The 24407-nt window shown below is 36.6% G+C and overlaps 1 protein-coding gene across 3 annotated transcripts in view; it reads right to left on the minus strand.

Annotated features, from left to right (window-relative positions):
* UBE3D (ubiquitin protein ligase E3D) overlaps positions 1–24407 on the minus strand; it is a 159148-nt gene that overhangs the window by 47665 nt on the left and 87076 nt on the right. For all 3 annotated transcript variants that reach the window (XR_005531338.1, XM_039249774.1, XM_039249775.1), the window contains one exon: positions 14635–14773. Coding sequence is in view for 2 of the 3 variants with exons in the window: in XM_039249774.1 (XP_039105705.1) it covers positions 14635–14773 (139 nt within the window). In the remaining variant the exon portion in view is untranslated. The remainder of the gene's footprint in view (positions 1–14634; positions 14774–24407) is intronic.

The raw sequence follows: 24407 nt of genomic DNA on the forward strand, positions 1-24407 counted from the left end.
AACCAAGCTGCTCAGTAAAAATTAAAAATCATAATAAAAATTAAGGAGAGGTTAGGGGAACTCTGTGATGTCATTAAGTATAATACCATTCACAATATAAAGAAGAATGAACAAAGTCCAAAGTTAGTAGAAGGAAGGAAATAATAAAGATTAGAATGGAATTAAATGAAGTAGAGATATAAAAAAAAAACAATAGAAAATATTGATGAAACCAAAAGCTGGTTCTTTGAAAAGATAAACAAAGTTGACAAACCTTTATCAGACTCATCAAGAAAAAAAAATGAGACAAGTCAAACAAATAAAATCAGAAATAAAGGGGTAGAAATAACAATTGAAACCACAAAAATACAAAGAATTACTAGAGCAGACAGTGAAAATCATATGCCAAAAAACTGGACAACCTAGAAAGTTGGTATAAACTTAGAAACATATAATCTTACAAAACTGAATCAAGAAGAAATAGAAAATGTGGACAAACTAATTACTAATAAATTCAATTGGTAATCAAAAAACTCCCACCAAAGGGTCTATGACAGATAGTTTCACAGGTAAATTCTACCAAAAATATGAATAATACTTAATATCTATTCTCAAATTATTCCAAAAATTAGAAGAGGGAGGAAATTTTCCAAGTTCATTCTACAAGGCCAGCAGTACCCTGATACAAAAACCAGACAAAGACATTACAGAAAAAGAAAATTACAGATCAACATGAACATAGATGCAAAAACCCTCAACAAAATATTAGCAAACCAAATTCAATATTTATTAGAAGGATCATTCACCCACCAAGTAGGATTTATTCCAGGATGTAAGGGTTCAATATTCATTAAGTCAATCAACATGATACATCACATTAACAAAAGAAAGGATAAAAAGCATACAATTATCTCAATAGATGCTGAAAAGCATCTGACAGAATTTAACGTTCATTCGTGATAAAAACTCTCAACAATGTGGGTTTAAAGGGAATATATTTCGATGTAATAAAGGCCATATATGAAAAACCCACAGGTAACATCATACTCAATGCCTCTAAGATCAGGAAGAAGACAAAGGTATGTACTCTTACCACTTTTATTCAACATAGTACTGGAAGTCATAGCCACAGCAATCAGACGAGGAAAAAAAGGCATCCATATCAGTAAGGAAGAAGTAAAACTTTTACCATTTGTAGAAGATATGATAAGATACACAGAAACCCAAAAGACTCCCACCAAAAAACTGCTAGAAATGATAAATGAATTCACTAAGGTCACCAAATACAAAAATCATGATGAGGTCCTAATAGTTCATTTTTGCTCTTGATTCCCTTGCCTTTGGGGGTGTGTCAAGTAAGAAATTGTTGCAGTTGAGGTCAAAGAGGTTGGTTCCTGCTTTCTCCTCTAGGGTTTTGATGGTTTCCTGTCTCACATTCAGGTCCTTTATCCATTTTGAGTTTATTTTTGTGTATGGTGCGAGAAAATGATCTGGTTTCATTCTTCTGCATGTTGCTGTCCAGTTCTCCCAGCACCATCTGTTAAAGAGGCCCTTCTTTCCATTGGATACTCTTTCCCACTTTGTCAAAGATTAGTTGGCTGTATCCTTTTGGGTCCAATTCTGAGTTCTCTATTCTATTCCATTGGTCTATGTGTCTGTTTTTGTGCCAATACCATACTGTCTTGATGATGACAGCTTTGTAGTAGAGGCTAAAATCTGGGAGGTGACACCTCCCGTTTTGGTTTTCTTCTTCAATATTACTTTGGCTAGAAATCCATTACATTTCTATATACTAATAATGAAGTAGCAGAAGGAAAAATTAAGAAAACAATACCATTTGTAGTTGCACCAAAGAGATTAAAATACCTACAACTAAGTTTTACATAGAAGGTGAAAGGTCTAATCTTTGAAAACTCTAAGGCAATATGAAAAAAACTGAAAATGGCACAAATGGAAAGATATTCTATATTCATGGACTAGAATAATTAATATTGTTAAAATGTCCACACTACCTAAACCAATTTAAAGATTCAATGCAACTCCTATCAAAATACCCAATAGCATTTTTCACAGAACTAAAACAAATAATCCTAAAATTTGTATGGAACCACAAAAGACCTAAAATAACCAAAGCAATCTTGAGAAAGAACAAAGCTGGAGGTACCACAATCCCAGATTTCAAGATATACTACAAAGCTATAGTAATTGAAAACAGTATGGTACTGGCACTGAAAGAGACTCATGGATCAGTGAAACAGGATCGAAAGCCCAGATATAAACCCATGCACAAATGGCCAATTAATCTATGACAAAGGTAAAAACATACAATGAGGAAAAGACAGTCTTTTCAATAAATGGAGTTGGAAAAAGTGGACAGCTACATGCAAAAGAATGAAACTCGACTACTTTCTTACAATATTTAAAAAATAAACTCAAAATTTATTAAAGACCTAATGTGAGACCTGAAGCCATAAAACTCCTAAAAGAACACATAGGTGCTAATCTCTTGTACAATATACTTAGCAGTGTATATAGGTCTCTCCAGGTAAGAGAAACAAAAGCAAAAATAAACTACTGAGACTACATCAGAATCAAAAGTTTTTGCACAGCAAAGAAAACTGTCAACAAAACTGAAATGCAATCTACTGAATGGGAGAAGGTATTTGCAAATATATATCCAATAAAGAGTTAATATTCAGAATATATAAAGAACTTAAGGAACTCAAAAACCCAAACAATCCATTTAAAAAATGTGCAGAGGACTCAGATAGCTATTTTTCTGAAGATGCGCAGAGACCAACAGACAAATGAAAAGATGCTCAGCATCACGAATCATCAGAAGAAAATGCAAATCAAAACCGCAGTGAGATATTACTTCACACTAGTCAGAATAATTAATATCAAAAATACAAGAAATAAAAAGTATAGGCAAGGATGTAGAGAAAAGCAGTATGGAGGTTCTTCATAAAATTAAATAGAAATACAATATGGTCCAGTAATTCCAATACTAGGTATTTACTGAAAGAAAAAGAAAACATTTATTTGAAAAGATATATGTACCCCTATATTTACTGTAATATTATTTACAATAGCCAAGTTATGGAAGCAACCCAAGTGACCAATAGATGAATGGATAAAGGAGGTGTGGTATATATGTACAATGGAATATCACTCAGCGATAAAAAATGAGATCCTGCTATTTGTGACAACATGGATGGAATAGAGGGAACTATGGCAAGCAAAATAAGTCAGAGAAAGATAAATACCACATAATTTTACTTATATGTGGAATCCCAAAAAACAAAACAAACTAACAAACAAAGATGGACTCTTAGAAGTCAGAGAACAAACGTGGTTGCCCAAGGGCAGACGGTTGTGGGGAGGAATGGGTGAAATAGGTGAAGGTGATTAAGATGAACAAACTTCCAGTTATAAAGCAAATGTTATGGGGATGAAAAGTACAGCATAAGGAACATAGTCAATAACAGTATAATACTGTACAGTGCCTACACTTAATCATAGTGAGCGCTTAGTAATGTATGGCTGAATCACTACACTGTATATGTGAAACCAATGTAACATTGTATGGCACCTATACTTCAATAATAAAAACATAGATAAAATACTGATAAAGTTCTTGCCTGTTTGAAAAGAAATACTGATTTTGTTTTTGCTAGAAAACTTTCTATTCTATATATTTAAAAATTTTAAGAGTACCCATTAAGAAAAAAAAAAAAAACCTGAGTGCTACTACTTCTAAGACAGCAGAGAATTTTTTTAAAAAGAGGATGAAAAAAAAATGAAGATAACAAACCAAAAAATAAGAAAAAAGGAAGAAGTATAACTAGTAAAAAATATACACCCCTCTCATCACACTCACATATACAAAGGCAGTATACATAATTCCAGCTATATTAGAAATCACAATCACATAAGCAGATTTAATACACCTATTTAAAATAAAAATATCAAGAACCATGTTTTCTATTTGTAATGCACTGATTTCTGCTAAAAACATTAATATATTAGCAAGACCTGCTGAAAAGCAGCTGACAGTTCAAATGGACAATGTTTCAAATGTTTATTGCTTTTACACATGATATCCAAACTGAAGTTCAAAAATAAGGAAATAAAACTTTAAGACCAGAGGGAAGAGAGTCAGAGACACTGGAAGTATGGGCAAATGTAGATGTTTATAAAGAACTACACATGAAGGTTCCACGGTGGCTCAGTTGGTTAAGCATCCAACTCTTGATTTCAGCTCAGGTCATGAGCTCATGGCTCATGGGATTAAACCCTATGCACTGTCAGTGCAAAGCCTGTGTGGGATTCTCACATCTGTCCCTCTATTGTGTGTACCCTCGTGCTCTCTCTCTCTCAAAATAAATAAACATAAAAAAAAAACCCACTACATATGTATAACTCTAAAGAGACAAGAAAAGGCACCAGTACCTAAACATTACTCAGCTAATTGTTTACTCCAGTTTAGTCTATGTTCCTTTATTATAGCTTCAGACAATGCATCAGCCAGTCTTTTGTATGCTACAGATTAATCCAACTGACCTCAGTTGTTGAAAGCTAACATATTAACTGCATGAAGCTCAGGTTGAAGCTACAGACATCCCTTCTCTGCCATCCCAACATAATCATTCCTTTGCAGTCATCATTCCCAACTTCTAACCTAGTAAGAAGCAAACATGCTGAGCTTTATGTTTTTTTTTTCTTAAATAGTTTATTGTCAAGTTGGTTTCCATATAGTACCCAGGGCTCATCCCAACAAGTGCCCTCCTCTATGCCCATCACCCCCCTTCACCTCTCCCCCACTCCCATTAGCCCTCAGTTTGTTCTTAGCATTCAAGAGTCTCTCATGGTTTGCCTCTCTCCCTTTCCCCCACCATTTCCGCCCTTCTTCTCCCCCTTGTTCCTCCGTCAAGTTCCTCCTAATCCTCCTATACGTGCAAACATATGATATTTGTCCTTCTCTGCCTGACTTATTTCGCTCAGCATAACACCCTCAAGGTCCATCCATGTTGCTACACATGGCCAGATTTCATTGTTTCTCATTGCCATGTAGTATTCCATGGTATAGATAAACCACATCTTCTTGATCCATTCATCTGTTGATGGACACTTAGGCTCTTTCCATGTTTTAGCTATTGTGGAGAGTGCTGCTATGAACATTGGGGTACATGTGCTCCTATGCCTCAGCATTTCTGTATCCCTTGGGTAAATTCCTAGCAGTGCTATTGCTGGGTCATAGGGGAGTTCTATTGTTAGTTTCCTGAGGAACCTCCACACTGTTTTCCAGAGGGGCTGTACCAGTTTACATTCCCACCAACAGTGTAGGAGGGTGCCCGTTTCTCCACATCCTCGCCAGCATCTAGAGTTCTCTGATTTGCTCATTTTAGCCACTCTGACTGGCGTGAGGTGGTATCTCAGTGTGGTTTTGATTTGTATTTCCCTGATGAGGAGGGATGCTGAGCATCGTTTCATGTGTCTGTTGGCCATCTGGATGTCCTCTTTGGAGAAGTGTCTGTTCATGTCTTCTGCCCATTTCTTCACTGGGTTGTTTGTTTTTCGGGCGTGTAGTTTGGTGAGTTCCTTATAGATTCTGGATATTAACCCTTTATCTGATATGTCATTTGCAACTATCTTTTCCCATTCCGTTGGTTGCCTATTAATTTTCTGGGTTGTTTCCTTGGCTGTGCAGAAGCTTTTAATCTTGATGAGGTCCCAACAGTTTATTTTTGCTCTTGATTCCCTTGCTTTTGGGGATGTGTCAAGTAAGAAGTTGCTGCGGTGGAGGTCAAGGAGGTTGTTTCCTGCTTTCTCCTCTAGGGTGTTGATAGTTTCCTGTCTCACGTTCAGGTCCTTTATCCATTTTGAGTTGATTTTTGTGCATGGTGTGAGAAAATGATCTAGTTTCATTCTTCTGCATGTTGCTGTCCAGTTCTCCCAACACCATCTGTTAAAAAGGCTGTCTTTTTTCCATTGGATATTCTTTCCTGCTTTGTCAAAGATCAGTTGGCTGTATACTTTTGGGTCCACTTCTGAGTTCTCAATTCTGTTCCATTGGTCTATGTGTCTGTTTTTGTGCCAATACCATACTGTCTTGAGGATGACAGCTTTGTAGTAGAGGCTGAAGTCTGGGATGGTGATACCTCCCATTTTGGTTTTATTTTTCAGTATTACTTTGGCTATTAGGGGTCTTTTGTGGTTCCATACAAATTTTTGGATAGTTTGTTCTAGTTTTGAGAAGTATGCTGGTGTAATTTTGATTGGAATTGCATTGAATGTGTAGAGTAAGTATGCATTCCTTTTAAAGTCAGGGCAGGGGGTGGGAAAGTTAATGTATTAAAACAAGCAAACAAAACAAGAGACACAATTACTATTTGTTATTTCTTTCTTAATGTTTATTTTTGAGAGAGAGAGAGAGAGAGCGAGAGCATGAGTGGAGGAGATGCAGAGAGAGAGAGGGAGACAAAAAATCTGAAGTAGGCTCATGAACTCATGAGCCATGGGATCATGACCTGAGCTGAAGTCAGATGCTTAACTGACTGAGCCACCCAGGAGTCCCCAAGACACATAATTATTGACTTTCTGGGCTATACCCCATTCCTGCTCCTGTCAATAAGGCCAAAGCCAGAGCACCCCCAGCCCAGTCAAGCTCTCACCTCAAGTAGCAGCTCCTCAGAGTACAGGCCAGTGCCATGGATAGCCTGGGAACTATCCTGCTATGCCTACAACACTAATTCCTAGAAAGAGATAGAAATTCCCTAGAAGCAGGATGTGTGATGGGGAACATGGGAAGGATAAGTGGCCTTTAGCTGCCTCTCTGCCTGGCCCCATCCTCCAAGCTCTCTCTAGAGTAGGGTAGAATGGTAGTCGGGTATGAGAGGAGGCAGAGGAAGGGAGAATCCATACTAGAGGACCATATTAAACTAAGGATACCTACTCATTTTCCCAAACCAAGAATGCCCTGCAGGGCAAAAATGGATGAAGGAGGCAACATCCTTTTCACATCCAAATTGCTGAGGCAAATTTTCAGAAATCCGTTTTGAGGAGAGATTGAAAATAGAGCAGTAATCACTACCTCTGAGACTGGATCCCCTAAATATAATGAGTAGCACTCAACTCTTGATTATCTCTGGTCACCAAGGACAAAGGAATTAGCAGGGGAAAAAAAGGCTGACACATCTCAGGAATTGAGGGTGTGAACACTATCCTCTTAATTCTCTGGAATACACACAAGAATTACCACGAAAGTTGAGCACAAATTCTAACAAGTTCCTGCCCAGCTTGATGCAGGTCTATCTGCCTCCTGTTACAACTGCAGCAATGCTTCAACATCTGCTGTGGCTCACAGCCTCCCACCTTATCCATGCTCACCTAGCAACAGGATCTTTATACAAAAGTCCCCCAAGGCCCTTTAACAGTCTCCAGGAAGACTATCTTCATGCCAGAAGACGAATGAAGCCAAGGAAACAGCAGAATACTGCCAGTATCTCATTTTCCATTCCAACGAGGCCAGATTTATACTAAAATATATTTGTACTTGTATATGTGTGTGTGCATGCACCTTCTCGAAGCATACATAAAAATCATTAACAAGAATTACTCTACAATGCTGATATTGGTTCTTCCTAGTGACTTTAATTTTCTTTACACTTTTCTGTATTTTCCAATTTTTATCATGAAAGTGATATCTTTTAATAAACATTTTGTAGAGTGTTACTTTAAAAGGTAATAATGGCTATTATTTACCTGAGATGAACATGGCATGTAATAGACAGATAAGGCTATTTATGTTGTGTGCTGCCTAAAAGTAGATGAAAAGAAGAAACTTCACTTTCTCTTCTCTGTAGCCCTTTGTTGCTAATCATCTATAAAGTTCTCAGGCCTTTGCTTAACGATTTCTTGGAGCCCTTATAGATTATATACTACAGTACCATAAGAGTTTTTTTTACCTGAGATGCCAACAAATGGAGAAATGATTAAACCAAATTTTCACATGTTATTTTCCTTTTTTCTTCTCTCATGACAGATATCTTAGCAGGTAGTGGGAATATTAGCAGCTGGATGGAAGAATTATTTGTAAAATTATTAATTTCTGAATAATTGAGAAGTTGAATATATAGTTTTTATATCATAGAAACGATGAAATTCAACTATCAGTGGATTTCTTAAAAATCAAATAATATAAATGAGAATTTCCTGCTATCACAGTACAGAGGTTCCTTATTCAAGATGCTTCATCTGCTTTACCCTTCCCCAGGGAACACTGTTATGATTTCAAATCCGTCTAAAGCTGAGAAAATATCCCTGACCAACCCTAGTTATCAGATGGCAATAGATAACATCCATAAAGCTTTTCTGTTTCTTCCCTGCTACATATCTTCACTATACAATTCAGCCACACAACATCACATTAAACCATAATCTGATGAAGCTCAACTGTTTTGCCAGGGCCCATAATGCCTGAGAATGTTACACTGCTCCCATGTTTGAAGTCTGGTTCTCTAAAGGATGATACTAATAAATTTTAAAAAAAGGGATAATGTCTGTGAAAACATTTACGATTACTGTAGAACACGGCTATCAACCTGTGGGAAACAAAAAAACTTTAATTTGGGTGCTCTATGCCCTTAGAAATGCCATCTGCACAGTTGGGAAGACCTGGAGCAGCTGATGGGGCTGAAGTTAATGAGGTAAGGTGTGGGAAGGAACAAAAAAGGTTTCCTCAGCTCAGGGCTCAAGGAAGGCTGTGGAACACTTCTCATTTCTCAGTTGAGTATAAGTTTCCAAGGAAGACTCATCTTGAGAATTCTCAGTGGGAGGGAGTTAAGCCAGAAGTTAAGGGAGAGAGAGTTTAGCCAGATGGCTCGGTCTATTAATGGAGCCCTCTGCCATGTTACTATGTAGTTATTCCATGTCTCTAAACGTGGAAATGGAAGCATGTGTAAACTGGGAAAATAATGCTCAGCTGGGGGCCTTTGGGGCCTCTGGCCTGATTAATTATACACCAAGAATGCCAAAGTCACATCTGGTTCCTGATAAGATGTTTGGATTTTATTCTCATTGCAATACGAAGGTCATAGAAGAATTTTAAGCTGGAAATGATGTAAATCCATCCTTCTTTTTGGGGCACAACAACTATAGGATGCGCTTAGCAATCCATCAGTGATTCTCAACCAAATCCTGCATTCTGTTTGCTCATAATCACACTATGGGTATTAAGATATGGTGGTAACACAGTAGAAGTTAAAATTATAACAAAACCACCTAAAAGATATCCCTATTGGCTACACTGTAATTTAAGAAGTTAGAACTTCATATATGTTAATAGCTCTAATTAACAGCATAAACCTTTCCTTTTGGGATTTGGCAGTGATAACAGCTCAAGCAAATCCTTGGAAAACCTAAAATAACATTTTTACAAGAAAAGCAGCAGTGCTCACAGTTAACTAACTTGGCCTAGAAGTTAAGAGAATTGGAAATGTAAAGATGGTATCTTAACAAGTGTCATTCTACTATTTTACAGCTCTTGCCAGTACAGCACTTTAAAAGATGTGCATTACAGTGAATTTCCAACTGAAAAAGTAAATCCCAAATATGGGCAAAATTAGCAGCCGAGTTCCTTGCCATTGTAATAAATGATTAGGTAGGTGTTACAAAGATGAAAAAGCAGGGCATCTCTTTCTAATCCTGACAGACCCTCCACTTCTTCACAGATCCTTTATTTTGCAGTGAAGGTCTGTATGAGGAAGTTGATTCCTGGTATGTTCCTGATAAGAATGCACATTTCCAGGGGTAGCAGCAGGGACTACATCGCTTTAGGAAACCTTGTTCCTGAACTTGTGCCAAGTTTCTCTGAATCTTGGAAACTGGGAAAGTGTCTGTGCTCCTGATTAATAATATTTAGCAAATAGATTGAAACCAGAGGAAGTATAATCACTAATAGAGAGGGACATTCAGTGACAGAGCTCCTGTGGTTTAGCTGCTATGAGGCGGCACTCAAGCCATTGAGAGCAGGCATGGCTTTCATGCCCATGTGTTTACATGAGCCTGAGCTGAGATCCTTGAAGGGATTAAGACCTCCTCTGTCTCATGAAGAATACAGACCAGGCCTCCTCTCAATTTTCTCACAGGCAGTTTAAATTATTCTTCTACCTTTAATCTCGTTAAGACTCGAGTTGAAGCTACTTGGTAATAAAATTATTCTCAATTTATATCACACATGGATGATTGTTCTCTCCCCTCCATGGGCTGCAAAACCCTCCAAGTCAGAGTCATCTCTCTTGATCCCCACTCACCCATCATATAAGCATTTCAAACAGTACGTGAAAAAGTGAAATAAATAGTAACTGTCTTCCAGCCTCGCTCCCCAGAGATAACCACTATTAAGTTTCTTGTTATCTTCCTCCATAAATGTTTGTGGGAAAACACAAACTTTTATGTTATTCAATGGTCGATCCAATGAGCAAACCTTAAAAGAAATATGGATTTACAGAATTTTGAATCATTTCTGGTTCAGGGTTTTATACATAATTATAAGTTACTGTAACATAAGGTATGTATGTGGACCTGCCAAGGTAGATACAACCTACCCCCATTTACAAATCACACACCCTCCTCCTCCCAGGACTTCAGCAAGTACTGCATTTGGGTAGCAGGTGGAGTTACTGAGGCGCAAGCCTGGTGAGTCCAGCTCTGTCTCTAACATGGTGGGTATTCCCTAGCCAACTCACTCCATCTCTCTGAATCTCAGTTTCCTCTCCAAGAGGGGAAGGTGTTCTCAAAGGTCCCTTGGAGAGTTCGGGGTTGAAGCTGAATCAAGCACTGATTAATAAAACATGTACACCACGGGCAAAATATGAATTGGTATTGAAGAAAATCAAACATAATATAACATTACAAGGAGAATATGGATGTGAATCAGAATGGAGCAGTTATTTGAAAAATACTTTCAATTGAGGTATAATTGACATGTAACAGTAGTTTCAGGTATACAACATGATTTCATATTTATGTACACTGCAAAATGATCATCACAGTAAGTCTAGTAACATCCATCACCATCCGTTACAAAATAATTTTTTTCTTGTGATGAGAACCTTTAAGGTCTAATCTGTTAGCAACTTTCAAATATGCAATACAGTATTATTAACTATAGTCATCATGCTGTATACTATATCCCCAGGATTTACTTATTTTATAACTGGAACTTTGTACCTTTTGATCACCTTCACCCAGTTTGCCCCCTCGGTACCCATGAGCTTGGTTATCTTTGGTTTTGTTTTTGTCTTTTAGAATCCACATATAAATGAAATTATAGGATATCTGTCTTTCTCTATTTCACTTAGCATAATCCCCTGTAGGTCCATTTATGTTGTCACAAATGGCAGGGCTTTATTCTTTTTTATGACTGAATTGCATATATATACACCCCACAACTTCTTTATCCATTCATTCACAGATGGACCTTAGTTTGTTTCCATATCTTGGCTACTGTAAATAATGCTTCAATGAACATGGGGATGCATATATCTTTTTGAGTTAATGTTTTCATTGTCTTTGGATCAACACCCAGTAGTGGAATTGCTGGATCATATGGTAGTTCTATTTTTAAATTTTTGGCCAACAGGTTTCTGTTTGCCACAGTGGCTGCACCAATACACACTTCCAAAAAAGGGTTCCCTTTTTCCACATCCTCACCAACACTTGTTCTTTCTTATATTTTTGATGATAGCCATCCTAACAGGTGTGAGATAATAGCTCACTGTGGTTTTGATTTGCATTTCTCTGAAGACTTTTGATGCTGAGCATCTTTTCCTGTACCTGTTGGCCATCTCCATGACTTCTGTGAAAACATGTCTGTTCAGACTTTTTGCCCATTTCTGAACTGGAGTGTTTGGGGTTTTTTGCTACCTAGTTGCATGAGTTCTTTATATATTTTGGATATATATCTATACCAGGTCTATGATTTGCAAATATTTTCTCCCATTTAGTTAGGATGCCTTTTCATTTTGTTGATGGTTTCCTTTACAGTGCAGAAGCTTTTCAGTTTAATGTAGACCTCCTTGTTTATTTTTGCTTTTGGTGTCAAATTAAAAAAATCATCACTGGAGTGCCTGGGTGGCTGAGTTGGTTAAGCATCTCACTCTTGATTTCAGCTCAGGTCATGATTTCACAGTTGTGAGACTGAGCTCTGTGTCTGCGCTGGGTGTAGAACCTGCTTAAGATTCTCTCTATACCTCTTCCTCTGCTCTGCCTCTGCTCACATTCACTCTCTCTCTTTCAGAAAAAAAAAAAAATCATCACAAAGACCAGTGTCAAGGAACCAACTGTCTATGTCTTCTTCTAGGAGTTTTATGGTTTCAGGTCTTACATTCAAGTGTTTAATCCATTTTGAGTTAATTTTTGAGATGGTCCAGTTTTCATTCTTTTGCTGCGGCTATCCCCTTCTCCCAACATTAATTGAAGAGACTGTCCCCATTGTATATTTTATTCAATGAATAGACTGTCCTCATTGTATATTTTTGGCTTCTCTGTCATAAATTAATTGACCATATATACAGGGTTATTGCTGGACTCTCTCCTGTTTCATTGCTCTATGTGTCTGTTTTGATTACTGTAACTTCATAAGATAGTTTGAAATCAGGAGGCATAATACTTCTAGCTTTGTTCTTATTTGTCAAGATTACTTTGGCTATTCAGGGTCTTTGTGGTTCTACACAAATTAAGAATTCTTTGTTTAGTTCTGTGAAAAATGTCATTGGAATTTTGACAGGGATTATATTGAATGTGTAGGTTGCACTGGGTGGTATGGATATTTTAGTAATTCTTCCTATCATTGAGCACAAAATATTTGCTCAATTCAATTCTTCCTATCCATGAACACAAAATACCTGCTCATTTATTTCTGTCTTTTTCAATTACTTTCATTAATGTCTTATAGCTTTCAGTGTAGAAGTCCTTTACTTTGACTAAAACTATGCCTAGGTATTTTATTCTTTTTGATGCAATTGGATATGGGATTGTTTTCTTAATTTCTCTTTCTTAGAGTCTGTTGTCAGTATACAGATACACAAGAGATTTCGGTATGCTGATTTTGTACCCTGCAACAAATTCTACCAGTTTTTGGTAGACTCTAGGATTTTCTCTATGTAATATGTCTTCTGCAAATAGTTTTACTTATTTCCCTTCCTAATTTGGATCATTATTTCTTTCCTTTGCCTAAGTGCTTTGGTTAGGACTTCCAATTCCACTAAACACAGTGGGGGGGGGGGTGGTGAGCATCCCTATCTTATTTCTGATCTTATCATTGAGTATAGTGTTAGCTGTGGGCTTGTCATATTATAACCTTTATTATGTTGAGATATGTTCACTCTATACATACCTTATTGAAAGTTTTTACATAAATGGATGTTGAATTTTGTCAAAGGCTTTTTCTAAATCTATTGAATGATCATATAATTTTTATCCTTCATTTTGTTAATGTGGTATATTACACTGACAGATTTGCAGATGTTGAACCAACCTTGCAACTCTGGAATAAATGCCACCTAGTCATGGTGTATGATCCTTTTAATGTATGTTGAATTTGGTTTGCTAATATTTTGTTGATGACTTCTGTATCTATGTTCATTAGGAACACTGACCTATAATTTTGTTTTCTAGTGGTATTCTTGTCTGGTTTTAGTATCAGGGGAATGCTGGCCTTGTAAAATGAGTTTGGAAGCATTCCCTTGGGGCAATTTTTACAAGCAATTTCCTGAGGTATACTTCATAGGAAAATCCAAAATTTGTTTTACCACATAGGTATATCAAGCAATATACACTGATCCTGAAGTTATCTTACGATACAGCCACAATACTTCAGAGGTAGAGCCAACCCATGTTTATTCATTTCTCAACAATGCATGTGGCCTTCTCACCAGCCTCAGAGAGCTCATGAGTATTTTTCCATTGTCAAGAGTCATAGATAAGTTCAATGTTATATTCAGTAGCTATGGGGTCATAACTTAAGCAACTAGTTAACATCTTAATTCTCATTTGCCACCTCATTGACAATTAGCTGCCTACCAGGGAGGAGGTCTTCCTGTTGATCAGACCACATGTGCTGTTCTGTCCTGTTTGTCCTAGTGTGACCATATATAAATTTCCAGAGGAGTGTCAAAGTGATGGGAATACTTGGCAGAGAGGCAAAAAGGTGCCAGAAGTGGGTAGGACACCATTAGCTTAACTTAAACATCTATTTGGCGATTTGACTGCAAGCTAATAGTAGCAAAGCTGCTCATAATGGTTGAAAATCTTTGTCCTAGGGTAAGGCTAGGAAAAGGAAAATGCATTCACAGTGTCTCTGTCAGGTGTTTTTGCCATTTCTCTCAGAGGCAGGAGAGGTGGAGGTTCAGAGAACTGTGGGGTTAGAGAGAGATGGGTTCTGCCATGATTGGACAATTGCCTAATCAGTTCTGAGCCTCTATTTGTTAATTTATTTCAAAAGAGACAGACATGGGAATATATGCATTGTGCTTATTATTATCATCTGGAACTGTGGGTTCTGTGAGCTATCTCCTATGAAACACAAGATCCTCAAAAAACAATTACAAGTAAAACTGAAAAATCATACCATGGTAAAGGAGCTGTTCTTACCTGAAAGGAATTCATATAGCGAAGGGAGGGAGGTAGTGTGGCGTTGCTCCTGGATAATATCAGCAGCAGCTCTAAGCAGGTTGCAGAGGGCAGGGTTAGAACATGGATGCTGATATCACTTTCCCAAGCACTGGAAAGCCTGAAACACATTGATATGTATATTTCATAATTCTACCTGGTCATAATTATTTCAAAAATCTGATGGAAAGAAGAAGACTTTCAAGTGTGGAAGGTAGACATGATGAACAAAAACCAAATAAAACGGCTATACTAAAAATTCACAAAGTAAATGTCTAAGACATGTTTATGGTGGTTTTGATACAAAACAGATCAGGAAATTTTTTCAGGTCAACGTTTCATACTCACAGAGTCACATAAAATGCAGTCTTATTTGTAATGGACCTTTTTGGGGTGGGGGATAGATAATAGAGCTAACATATCAAACGCTTCCTATATTCTGTGCACTCCTATATTCTGTGCATGTAACATCTTGTTAAACCCTCCAATGCCTATGAAATGGAATTGTTGCTATCCTTCCTCTACAGATGTGCAAATCGTTTCTGAGCTGGATATGCCCTATGAAGTTTCTAGTTAGCTGATTTTCAAGCCTTTGAAAAGTGAAATAATCCTATTATCAAAAAATCTTATAAAAGCATTTGTTATATAAATAAAAGCAAAGCTGCTCTTTTGGAAGAGGAAAGGTTGGCAGGAGGCTCCCTTCATCTTCCAAAGTAGCATATGAAACATCTCTACTACATCCTGTTGAACCTACTAGGAAATTCTTTCATTCAAGAAATGAGGAAACTGAAGGCTAGTAAAGAAAAGAGACTTCTCTGGGATGATACATGTTTAGAAGATGATATAGCTATGTCTAGAATCCTGGTTTCCTGATTTTCCATATAGTACTTAAAACAGAAAATCAGAAAATTGTTATGGGAAATCAATGTAATAAAAACAGGGTGTGTCTTATGCTGTCAATTCTTCTATTTACTTGAGTATTTCCTGTCTGTGCCCCTATCAACATGTCTTTTAACAATGTCCTAATTTTTTTTAATGTTTACTTATTTTTGAGAGAGGAAGAGAGACAAAGCTCGAGTGGGGAGGGGCAGAGAGAGAGAGGGAGACACAGAACCCGAAGCAGGCTCCAGGCTCTGCGCTGATAGCCAAAGAGTCTGATGCAGGGCTCAAACCCATGAACGGTGAGATTATGATCTGAGCCAAAGTCGGATGCTTAACCAACTGAGCCACCCAGGTGCCCCTACACTGTCCTAATTTTTAAAAAAGAAATATATATATATATATATATATATCTTTTTTCCCATTTATATAAACTTCTTTCTCTAAACTACCTTTAACCCAGCCAGTGGTGAATTCTGGAATGTCAAAGAGCATCAGTGGTTGAGGGCATAATGGATTTTAACATTTATATGATGAGTCATGGCAGACAGTTTAGCTGTGTCATCGATCAGGTTACTTGTGCTAATACATTTCTGATATGGGGTGGGGAATCAACTCTTTGAAGCATTTGCCTCCTAGCTGGGCTGGAATAGGGCACTGCCCACTTTCTTCAAAAATGGTCTCTTTTCAGCAAGGATGCACATATGAATGTCTTCTCTGTTTTAAAAACACCTCTCCAGGGGCGCCTGAGTGGCACAGTCAGTTAAGCGTCTGACTTTGGTTCAGGTCATGATCTCATGGTTCATGGGTTTGAGCCCTGCATCAGGCTCTGTGCTGACATCTAAGAGCCTGGAGCCTGCATCCGATTCGGTGTCCCTCTCTCTCTAAACCACACCCACACAAAAAATATATATCTCTCTCTCAAAAAAAAAAAAAAAAAAAATAAAAAAAAAAAAAAAAACGTTTCTCCATTATTTCATATTGATTGGCTATGTTATTCTTTCTCCTTTCATTAATTATACAACATTCTCAACATTTCTCTGGTGTGGAAAAACAAATCTTGCTGTCTTTGGTAAAAGTCAAATGTAGTACTAGTGCAGTGACTCTAAGCTCATTCTCCCTACCACTTTTCTTATGCTCTCCACAAACCATTCCCATTCCCTGAACTGCATTACACTAAACACACCATGCTCATGCAGTTTTCTGGGCCTGGAAGGCTACAGGCTGCCTGGTGAACTTCTGTTCATCCTGTAAGACCCACTTAGGTATCATTTCCTTGGAGACATCCTCTTGTTTCCCTTATAAGAACTACATGCCTAATGCCATATTTGTATCTAGCATACCACAGACCTACTTGTATTCTTATTTCGGCTGTGTCTGCACCTCAGATTCATCCTAGATCAGTTTAAGCAACCATAGCCTGTGGATTCCTCTAACTTTGTTACCCAGTGTGGAAGTAAAGATTAGATGAGTTGTTTTTCCTCAGACACTTGCAGGTATTAAACTTTTACTGACTGTATGAAATACATTTCACTTACATTTGTATGTTTATTTTCCAAGTGCTATTTTTATAGTCAGAAACAAGTTAATGTCATGATTTTGATGTAATTTCTGTTACAGAGACTTCTGCTCAAAGGTGTCAACATGCTGCTATCTGGCTATGGTGTCATCTATGAAAGAGGGCACTCAAACAGAAATTAAAATACACTAGCACTGCCTTATCACTGACTAGTAGTGATCTGGGACATGTACTCCTGGACAAGTCCAGTTTTCTCATGAGATCCTGGAGTTCATACACAACCTATACAATGTATCAAACCACCAAAATTTACAAAAAAGGACATTCATCACACTAATGATATCCATAGTCACAAAAAAGATACAATTAGTTATAAATGTTAATTATTCATGTTTCTATGTAATTACAAATATTTGCATGGCATATGACTCCAACATTGGCATTTTTAATATAATCCTTCAAGTATTCTGTGATTTAATAGTTTTTATCCGTATTAAAGCTCATGAAGGTACAAAGTATTGTCTGGATCACATGATAAGTGATGGAAAAGAAACCTAAGCATCATCCTCTCCATCTAAATTTCATTGTCTTTTATATTTAGAAATATTAGGTATTTCTGAACAAATTCTATCAAAAAAAAAATTGAAAAGCCCGGGGGTAAATAGTGGAGTAAATCTTAGCTTCTTTAGAACATTTCATTTCTTAATAATTAGAACCACCTTAGTTTTGAAAATTAGATAACACAGCTGGACCTAGGATGTCTCAAATTTCTAAAATTTATCCTAAACATTTATCCATTTATGCTTTCTTTTCCTACAGCATATATTCATTAGCCCAAGGATTTACCTTTTTATTGTTAAGATTTTTAAATATTCTTTATAATCTTAACTACATATTAATCACATGAAACAACCATATAGGTGGACAAAGACAGAAAGTAATACATGAGAAATGATAATGGTTGTTTTGGAAAGTTAGAACTACGGGTAACTTTCCCCCAAAACTTCAGTTAATATTTTTACATTGTTTTTTGTTTTGTTTTGTTTTGTTTTGATTTAGGAAGAAAGAAATAAGGGAGCAGGAAGGAAAGATGGAGAAATGGTCTTGGCATACTTAAAATTCAGTTTATCTTAAAACAATCACTAAACTCATGAAAATTCAACGCATGTATTAATTAAGCCAAACATGATACTTGATACCATCTACCAATGGCTCAAGTATCAACAGAAATTTCTGTTAATGATATAAACATTTTAAGAAACACAAGATTATAATAATCCAAAATTTAGATTATTTCCTGCAAAAACATCCTGGACTACTAGACCTAAATCAGTAAACTTCCACTATAAAACCAACAAAAAAGATAATTCAAAGAGAACCACAAACTTAACATTAATTGAAACCTATTTTGGTGATTTTTAAAGTGGCGGGAGAGGAGAAGCTTTCCTAAGAGACCAGACCTGTCAGCTAGGTGACCTGAGTCAAAGAGACCAAAATGCAGGCAGGGGACACACCATCCTTATTTCTGAACCTCTGCCTTGACAAAATTCCCTAGAGAAGCAACGACGGCCTATCTATTTTTTTTTTTTAACGTTTTATTTATTTCTAGGAGAGAGAGAGACAGCATGAGCAGGGGAGGGTCAGACAGAGAGGGAGTCACAGACTCTGAAACAGGCTCCAGGCTCCGAGCTGGCAGTCAGCACAGAGCCCGACACGGGGCCCGAACCCACGAACCGCGAGATCATGACCCAAGCGAAAGTCGGACGCTCAACCGACTAAGCCACCCAGGCGCCTCCGGGCCTATCTATTTTTAAAGAGGCAATGAGAAGGGGGAAAAAAGTCACTTTCTAACAAAACAGCACTTCTAACAAAAATAGTGAAATTGAGAATGAATCAAACACCAATCGATACCAAGAAAAGAACTTTGGAGAACAGAAAGGTGATCAAATTTACTAAAAAACAAAGGTTGTTTTAATGTAATACATGAAAACGACAGGATTAAACAACTCTACCAAAAATTAAAGCATTTCAAATGAGTCCAACATACTGTAGAGAGAAAAAAAAAATAAGAGTATAAGAGAGCTCAAGATTAAAATATTTAACTTAAATTTCATGTTTCTCATATTTTAGTAGTGGATTTGGACTCTTCTGTCCTAGAAGGACTTAAGAAAGCAAAGAGCCTATTAATGATGTTAAAATACAACATTGTTTATATCTGCGTATTTTTAAAATTCAATTCCAAAGCTACAATAATGACAAGCTCATCAATTTAAGCTCTTGAAATACCAAAACAAGCAAAGGACCACAACTTAGTGTTAGAATCATTATAAACATACAGCTATTTAATACATGATTTGGACTAGGAATCAAATTTTTGTAAATTCTTATACTGTCAAGAACACAAAATTCAGAAACAACTAAATGTATTGCTTATCTGTTATGAGAAACCATATTAACTACAGTATATTTAAACATTTTAAAAGAATGAATTCATTAAAATAGTACCTGAAAAGTTCTATTACTTATAAATTTTAAAATAAGGTTTAGTAAGTCATAAGCAGCACCTCTTTGAAATTATAATTATCTTCTTTGAAAATTACAGGAAAAAAATACAGTTTTTAAAGTCATAAATGTTAAAACTGTTTTTCAATTCTCTTTAAACTAAAGGGCTCCTGGAGCACCTGAGTGGCTTAATCAGTTAAGTGTGCAATTCTTGGTTTCCATTCAGGTCATGATCTCACGGTTCCTGAGATCGAGTCCCGTGTGTCAGTCTCCACACTGATAGCACCTGCTGGGATTCTTTCTCTCTGTCCTTCTCCCACATGTGCACTCTCTCTCTCTCAAAATAAATAAATAAAAACTTAAAAAAAACAAAATTAAAAAATATTTCTCAGACCACCCAATTCCCCAAGCCAAATCATGTCCTCTTTTCAGATTAATGGAATCACGCATTATGTGACCTTTTTTCTGGTTTCTTTTATTTAGCATAATGTTTTCAAGATACATGGATCTCAGAGTAAGACCTGTTGTTTTTAGATTAAAAGTATGATTTCTAATTTAGCACTTATTATAAAATATTAAAAACAGTTCCATCTTAAATTATATATCATAATATTTGTGTTAGCATATTAATAAGTGTAACCATTTACGAAAAGTTTTCAAAGAATGTTTGAAGAGATCTCCTGGCGCACATTTTTACCCCATTCCATTACCAGAGAATATCAATTGAAAGAGAGGCTGAGAAATGCACTTCCAATCCTTTAATTACTTTACTGAGTAACTGGAAGTCAACACATGAGGGTTGGGATGTAATAAATTAGGTCCACTCTAATAACATTCTCACAAGTAAACCTCACACTGGCAACCACTAGATTCTCTGTCCCATCAGGGGGCCAACTCAGCCACCACTTTCATTAATCAATACTGTCCAGTCTGTCCCACAGTTTAAGTCCTTTGCCAATATGGATGGAAAAGTGTTTGTGATGCATAAAGCACAAAGCAAAAATGTAAGACTTCTTTTATTATTTCCTAATAAGCCTAATAAAACATATAGGTATCTTCATTTTCCACTTCAAAACAGTTGGCAGTGACTGTGCTGACATGTATGGTGAAACCATGTTTGGACTCAACAGAATAGATGATCGACTGGAGCTCCATTGGCCCATGGCTTCAGAAAGGGATGTATCCTGGTGGTCTGCACCATATCCAACCCTACTCTCCCCTGCTTTTATGGAACACTGTCATCTTTGGTATCCCTGGCTTCTCTCTACATCTCTGCCTAAGTCTACTCTCAGACGGTCTTCTCCTGGAAATTCACACACTCTTTCGGCACAAAAGGGCACCTGGCAATGGTATGACTCAGTTCAGACAAACTGGGCCTGCCCAATCTTGGTATCTTAGCAATTAAGCTATGCTAAATTGCAGAACCTGAAGTCACAATTAGCTCTGTCTGATGCATTAAAAGACAAACCCCAATGACCATGAGGAGAGATAATTCAAATGCCAAGATCACTAACTGCTACTTATGTTCTCTATGCAAATATCCTTGATTTGAGATATTGTCCTCATGTTTAAGACTTCAGGCCTTTTGTGAAATCACACATCAACATAACTCTGGTAGAGTGAGAGCATAGCTGGCCACATCCATGTCAGGGAAGGTAAGAAAATCAATTTCCAAGTAATCTTGCACAGAGAAAACTCATTTTTATTAACTTAAATTCAATTCCCCTGTAAAAATCTGATTCTTCCATACATTAATATAATAAACAAAAAGCTCTACCAGGTCAGGCTAGAACGACTCCTGAACTTAACATCTATTATTTATCCATTAGTCCTAAAAAGATAGGATTTCAGAAACTGGCAAGTATGCTCCAAAGTTTTATTCAAAAATTTTATGAATTATGATGCATCCCCTAGAAGAGTGTTTTAAGTCAAAGAGGGAAATATTTGACTAAATTTTTTCAAGGCAGAATCAAATATTATTAAATGGAAGCTTTTGGAACCTAAGACGAATTTCACTGAAACCTCCAAAGGCCATGAATTTTTAAACAGTATTAAATACATAATATTCTCTTTCCTTGTCACCACACCCTTGAAACGAACTCTCTCTGGTAGCTGGCTTCACTATTCTACATTTTGTTCATTTCAGAGAGGCTACTCTCAATATGTGAAGCCAAGATATAAAGATTATGGCTAATCCTCCTGTACAGTGTATGGGTGTATAAATGGAGTGGGAAGGAGGGGAAGTGTAAATATGGGATACTCAAGAAATTAGTATTCTAGAAAAAATTTTAAATTGTTCTCAGAAATTGATTAAAGGTAGTTAAGCACCCAAATTTACCAGTGCTAGAAGAGCGAGAAAAGCTAACGTGTCTCATTTTTTTCAACAGCAATACATCATACTGTGAATATAAAAAATATTGTCATCTTCTGAACCAATTCATAATAATGAGAAATTATTTATGAATGTTAAAGTGAGGAAAGCTTGTTATTTTTTAGCCTAGAAAACAGGAAGAAAGCAAAACAATGTTTCTTAATGATCCAACTAAAAAAAAGCTTATTTAATTTTTAATTTTATTTATTTTAAATGTTTATTTATTTATTTTGTGTGAGAGAGAGAACAAGCAGGGGAGCGCAGAGACAGAGGGAGTGAGAGGATGTGAAACAGGATCTGTGCTGACAGCAGAGAGTCTAATGCGGGCCAACTCACCAATAGAGAGATCAAGACCTGAGTCTAAGACAGACGCCCAACTGACTGAGCCACTCAGATGCCCCCATTTTTATTTTAAAATAACCAAATACTTCATTTATAATCAAAATATTTTTATTTAGTTACTGATATAAACGTTCAAAACATATACATCTGCTTTAGTTAGTAAAATAAACATATATTTTTCAGTGAAAGCAGCAAAATTATACCTTCCATAGTTGAGTTTGTCTCATTAATACCCCAGCATTTTCTTCAATTCTGCTTTCTGATTTACTTACAACATTGAGCTTTAAAAAGTAGCAAAAATAAGTCACTGGTTCAAAGTACGACACCTCTCTCCCAAATCAAGACTTTAATTTTAGATCTATACTGATAATGGAAAGACAGTCACACAACTTTGATAAGTTTTTTTAATGTTTATTTATTTTTGAGAGAGAGAGAGGGTGGGAGGGAGAGGGAGAGGGAGAAGGGAAGGAGCAGAGAGAGAGAGAGAGAGAACACAGAATCTGAAGCAGGCTTCAGGCTCCGAGCTGTCATCACAGAGCCTGACGCAGGGCTTGAACCCATGAACCATGAGATCATGACCCGAGCCAAATTTGGATGCTTAACTGACTGAGCCACCCAGGTGCCCTGATAAGTTTTTTTTTAGAAAAATAAAATAAACCCTGATGTTTCTAGCAGCATTATCAACAACAGCCAAATTATGGAAAGAGCCCAAATGTCCACTGATTGAGGAAAGGATAAAGATGTCAGATACACACACACACACACACACACACACACTGGAATATTACATTACTCAGCCATAAAAAAAGAATGAATTCTTGCCATTTGCAACAGTGTGGATGGATCTAGAGACTATTATGCTAAGTAAAATCCATTAGAGAAAGACAAATACCATATGATTTCACCATATGAGGAATTTAAGAAACAAATGAACATAAGAGACAGGCAAACCATAAAACAGGCTCTGTTACAGAGTACAAATGGAGGATTTCTGGAGGAGGAGAAGGTAGAGGGATGGGCTAAATGTGATGGAGGATTAAGCAGGGCACTTGCTGTGATGAGCACTGTGTGCTGTATGTAAGCGATTAATCACTAAACTCTATACCTGAAACTAATATTACACAGTATGTTAACTAACTGGAATTTAAATAAAAACTTGAAGCTAAAAAAAAAGCAAAATAGAAAACACATAACACCTAAATTAATTTATGTAAAATTAAATTTCCTAACTGTATCTTTATGTGGATATATGTAATGAGATGTATTGCAGAGAGGAGAGCCAAAATGTTAACAGCAGTCTTCTGTGGAGACTGAGAGCCTAACAATTCTGCTTGCTCTCTTTCACTATATTTTCCTATATTGTTTTAAACGCTTACAGTGAATATGACTATATTGGTGATCATATAAAAAGCAAAACTATTTTCATTTTGAAAATATAGGAAAGGAAACCTATTTTGGAATGCTTAAAATATGTATTAGTATTATATCAAACAGAATTCAACTTTTAAGCAAGAAATAATGAAATCACTTCAACAAGTATTTTAAATATTTCATTTTCTGAAACTAAGCTAATGGGGAGTCTTTTCCATGAAAAAAGGTGCTTGAGATGGTATATTTGGAATTCAAGATTTTTATCATTGTGAGCATCACTCAGTTCTGCTAGATACTAAAAATGCATTGCCTACAAGTTGACAAATTTGGTGGTTACTATTAACAGGATTCTTAGACCACAAAGAAGAGGAAATAAACAATACAAATGACTGACTACTTGAAGTGACTTGAACAGGAATATTATCTGTTATTAAGAGGCTAAATAAAGAGATGTTAATAGCACCAGGAAGCTTTCCTTTTTGATTTTAATGCTAGGAAAAAAGTTAGCATCCAAAGACTATGAGGCACAATTATTTCATATAATTTCCATGAACGTGAAACAAGGTAAAAGCCCACGTTATTTGACTTGGCACTTTGCCAAAACAAACCAGGGACTATGACATCTTTGGAGAGTCTTGTCTAACCTAGCATTCAACCTAGCACCTATTCATATTTTTGTTATGTCCAATAAAATCATAATAATAGCCAATCTGCCTGATGCTATGATCCCATTAGGTCTTGCAACCTAAGCAGAGCCAGCTTAAGTCTAAT

This window comes from Hyaena hyaena, unplaced genomic scaffold (assembly GCF_003009895.1).
Source record: "Hyaena hyaena isolate Hyena2069 unplaced genomic scaffold, ASM300989v1 scaffold_344, whole genome shotgun sequence".
NCBI lineage: Eukaryota > Metazoa > Chordata > Mammalia > Carnivora > Hyaenidae > Hyaena > Hyaena hyaena.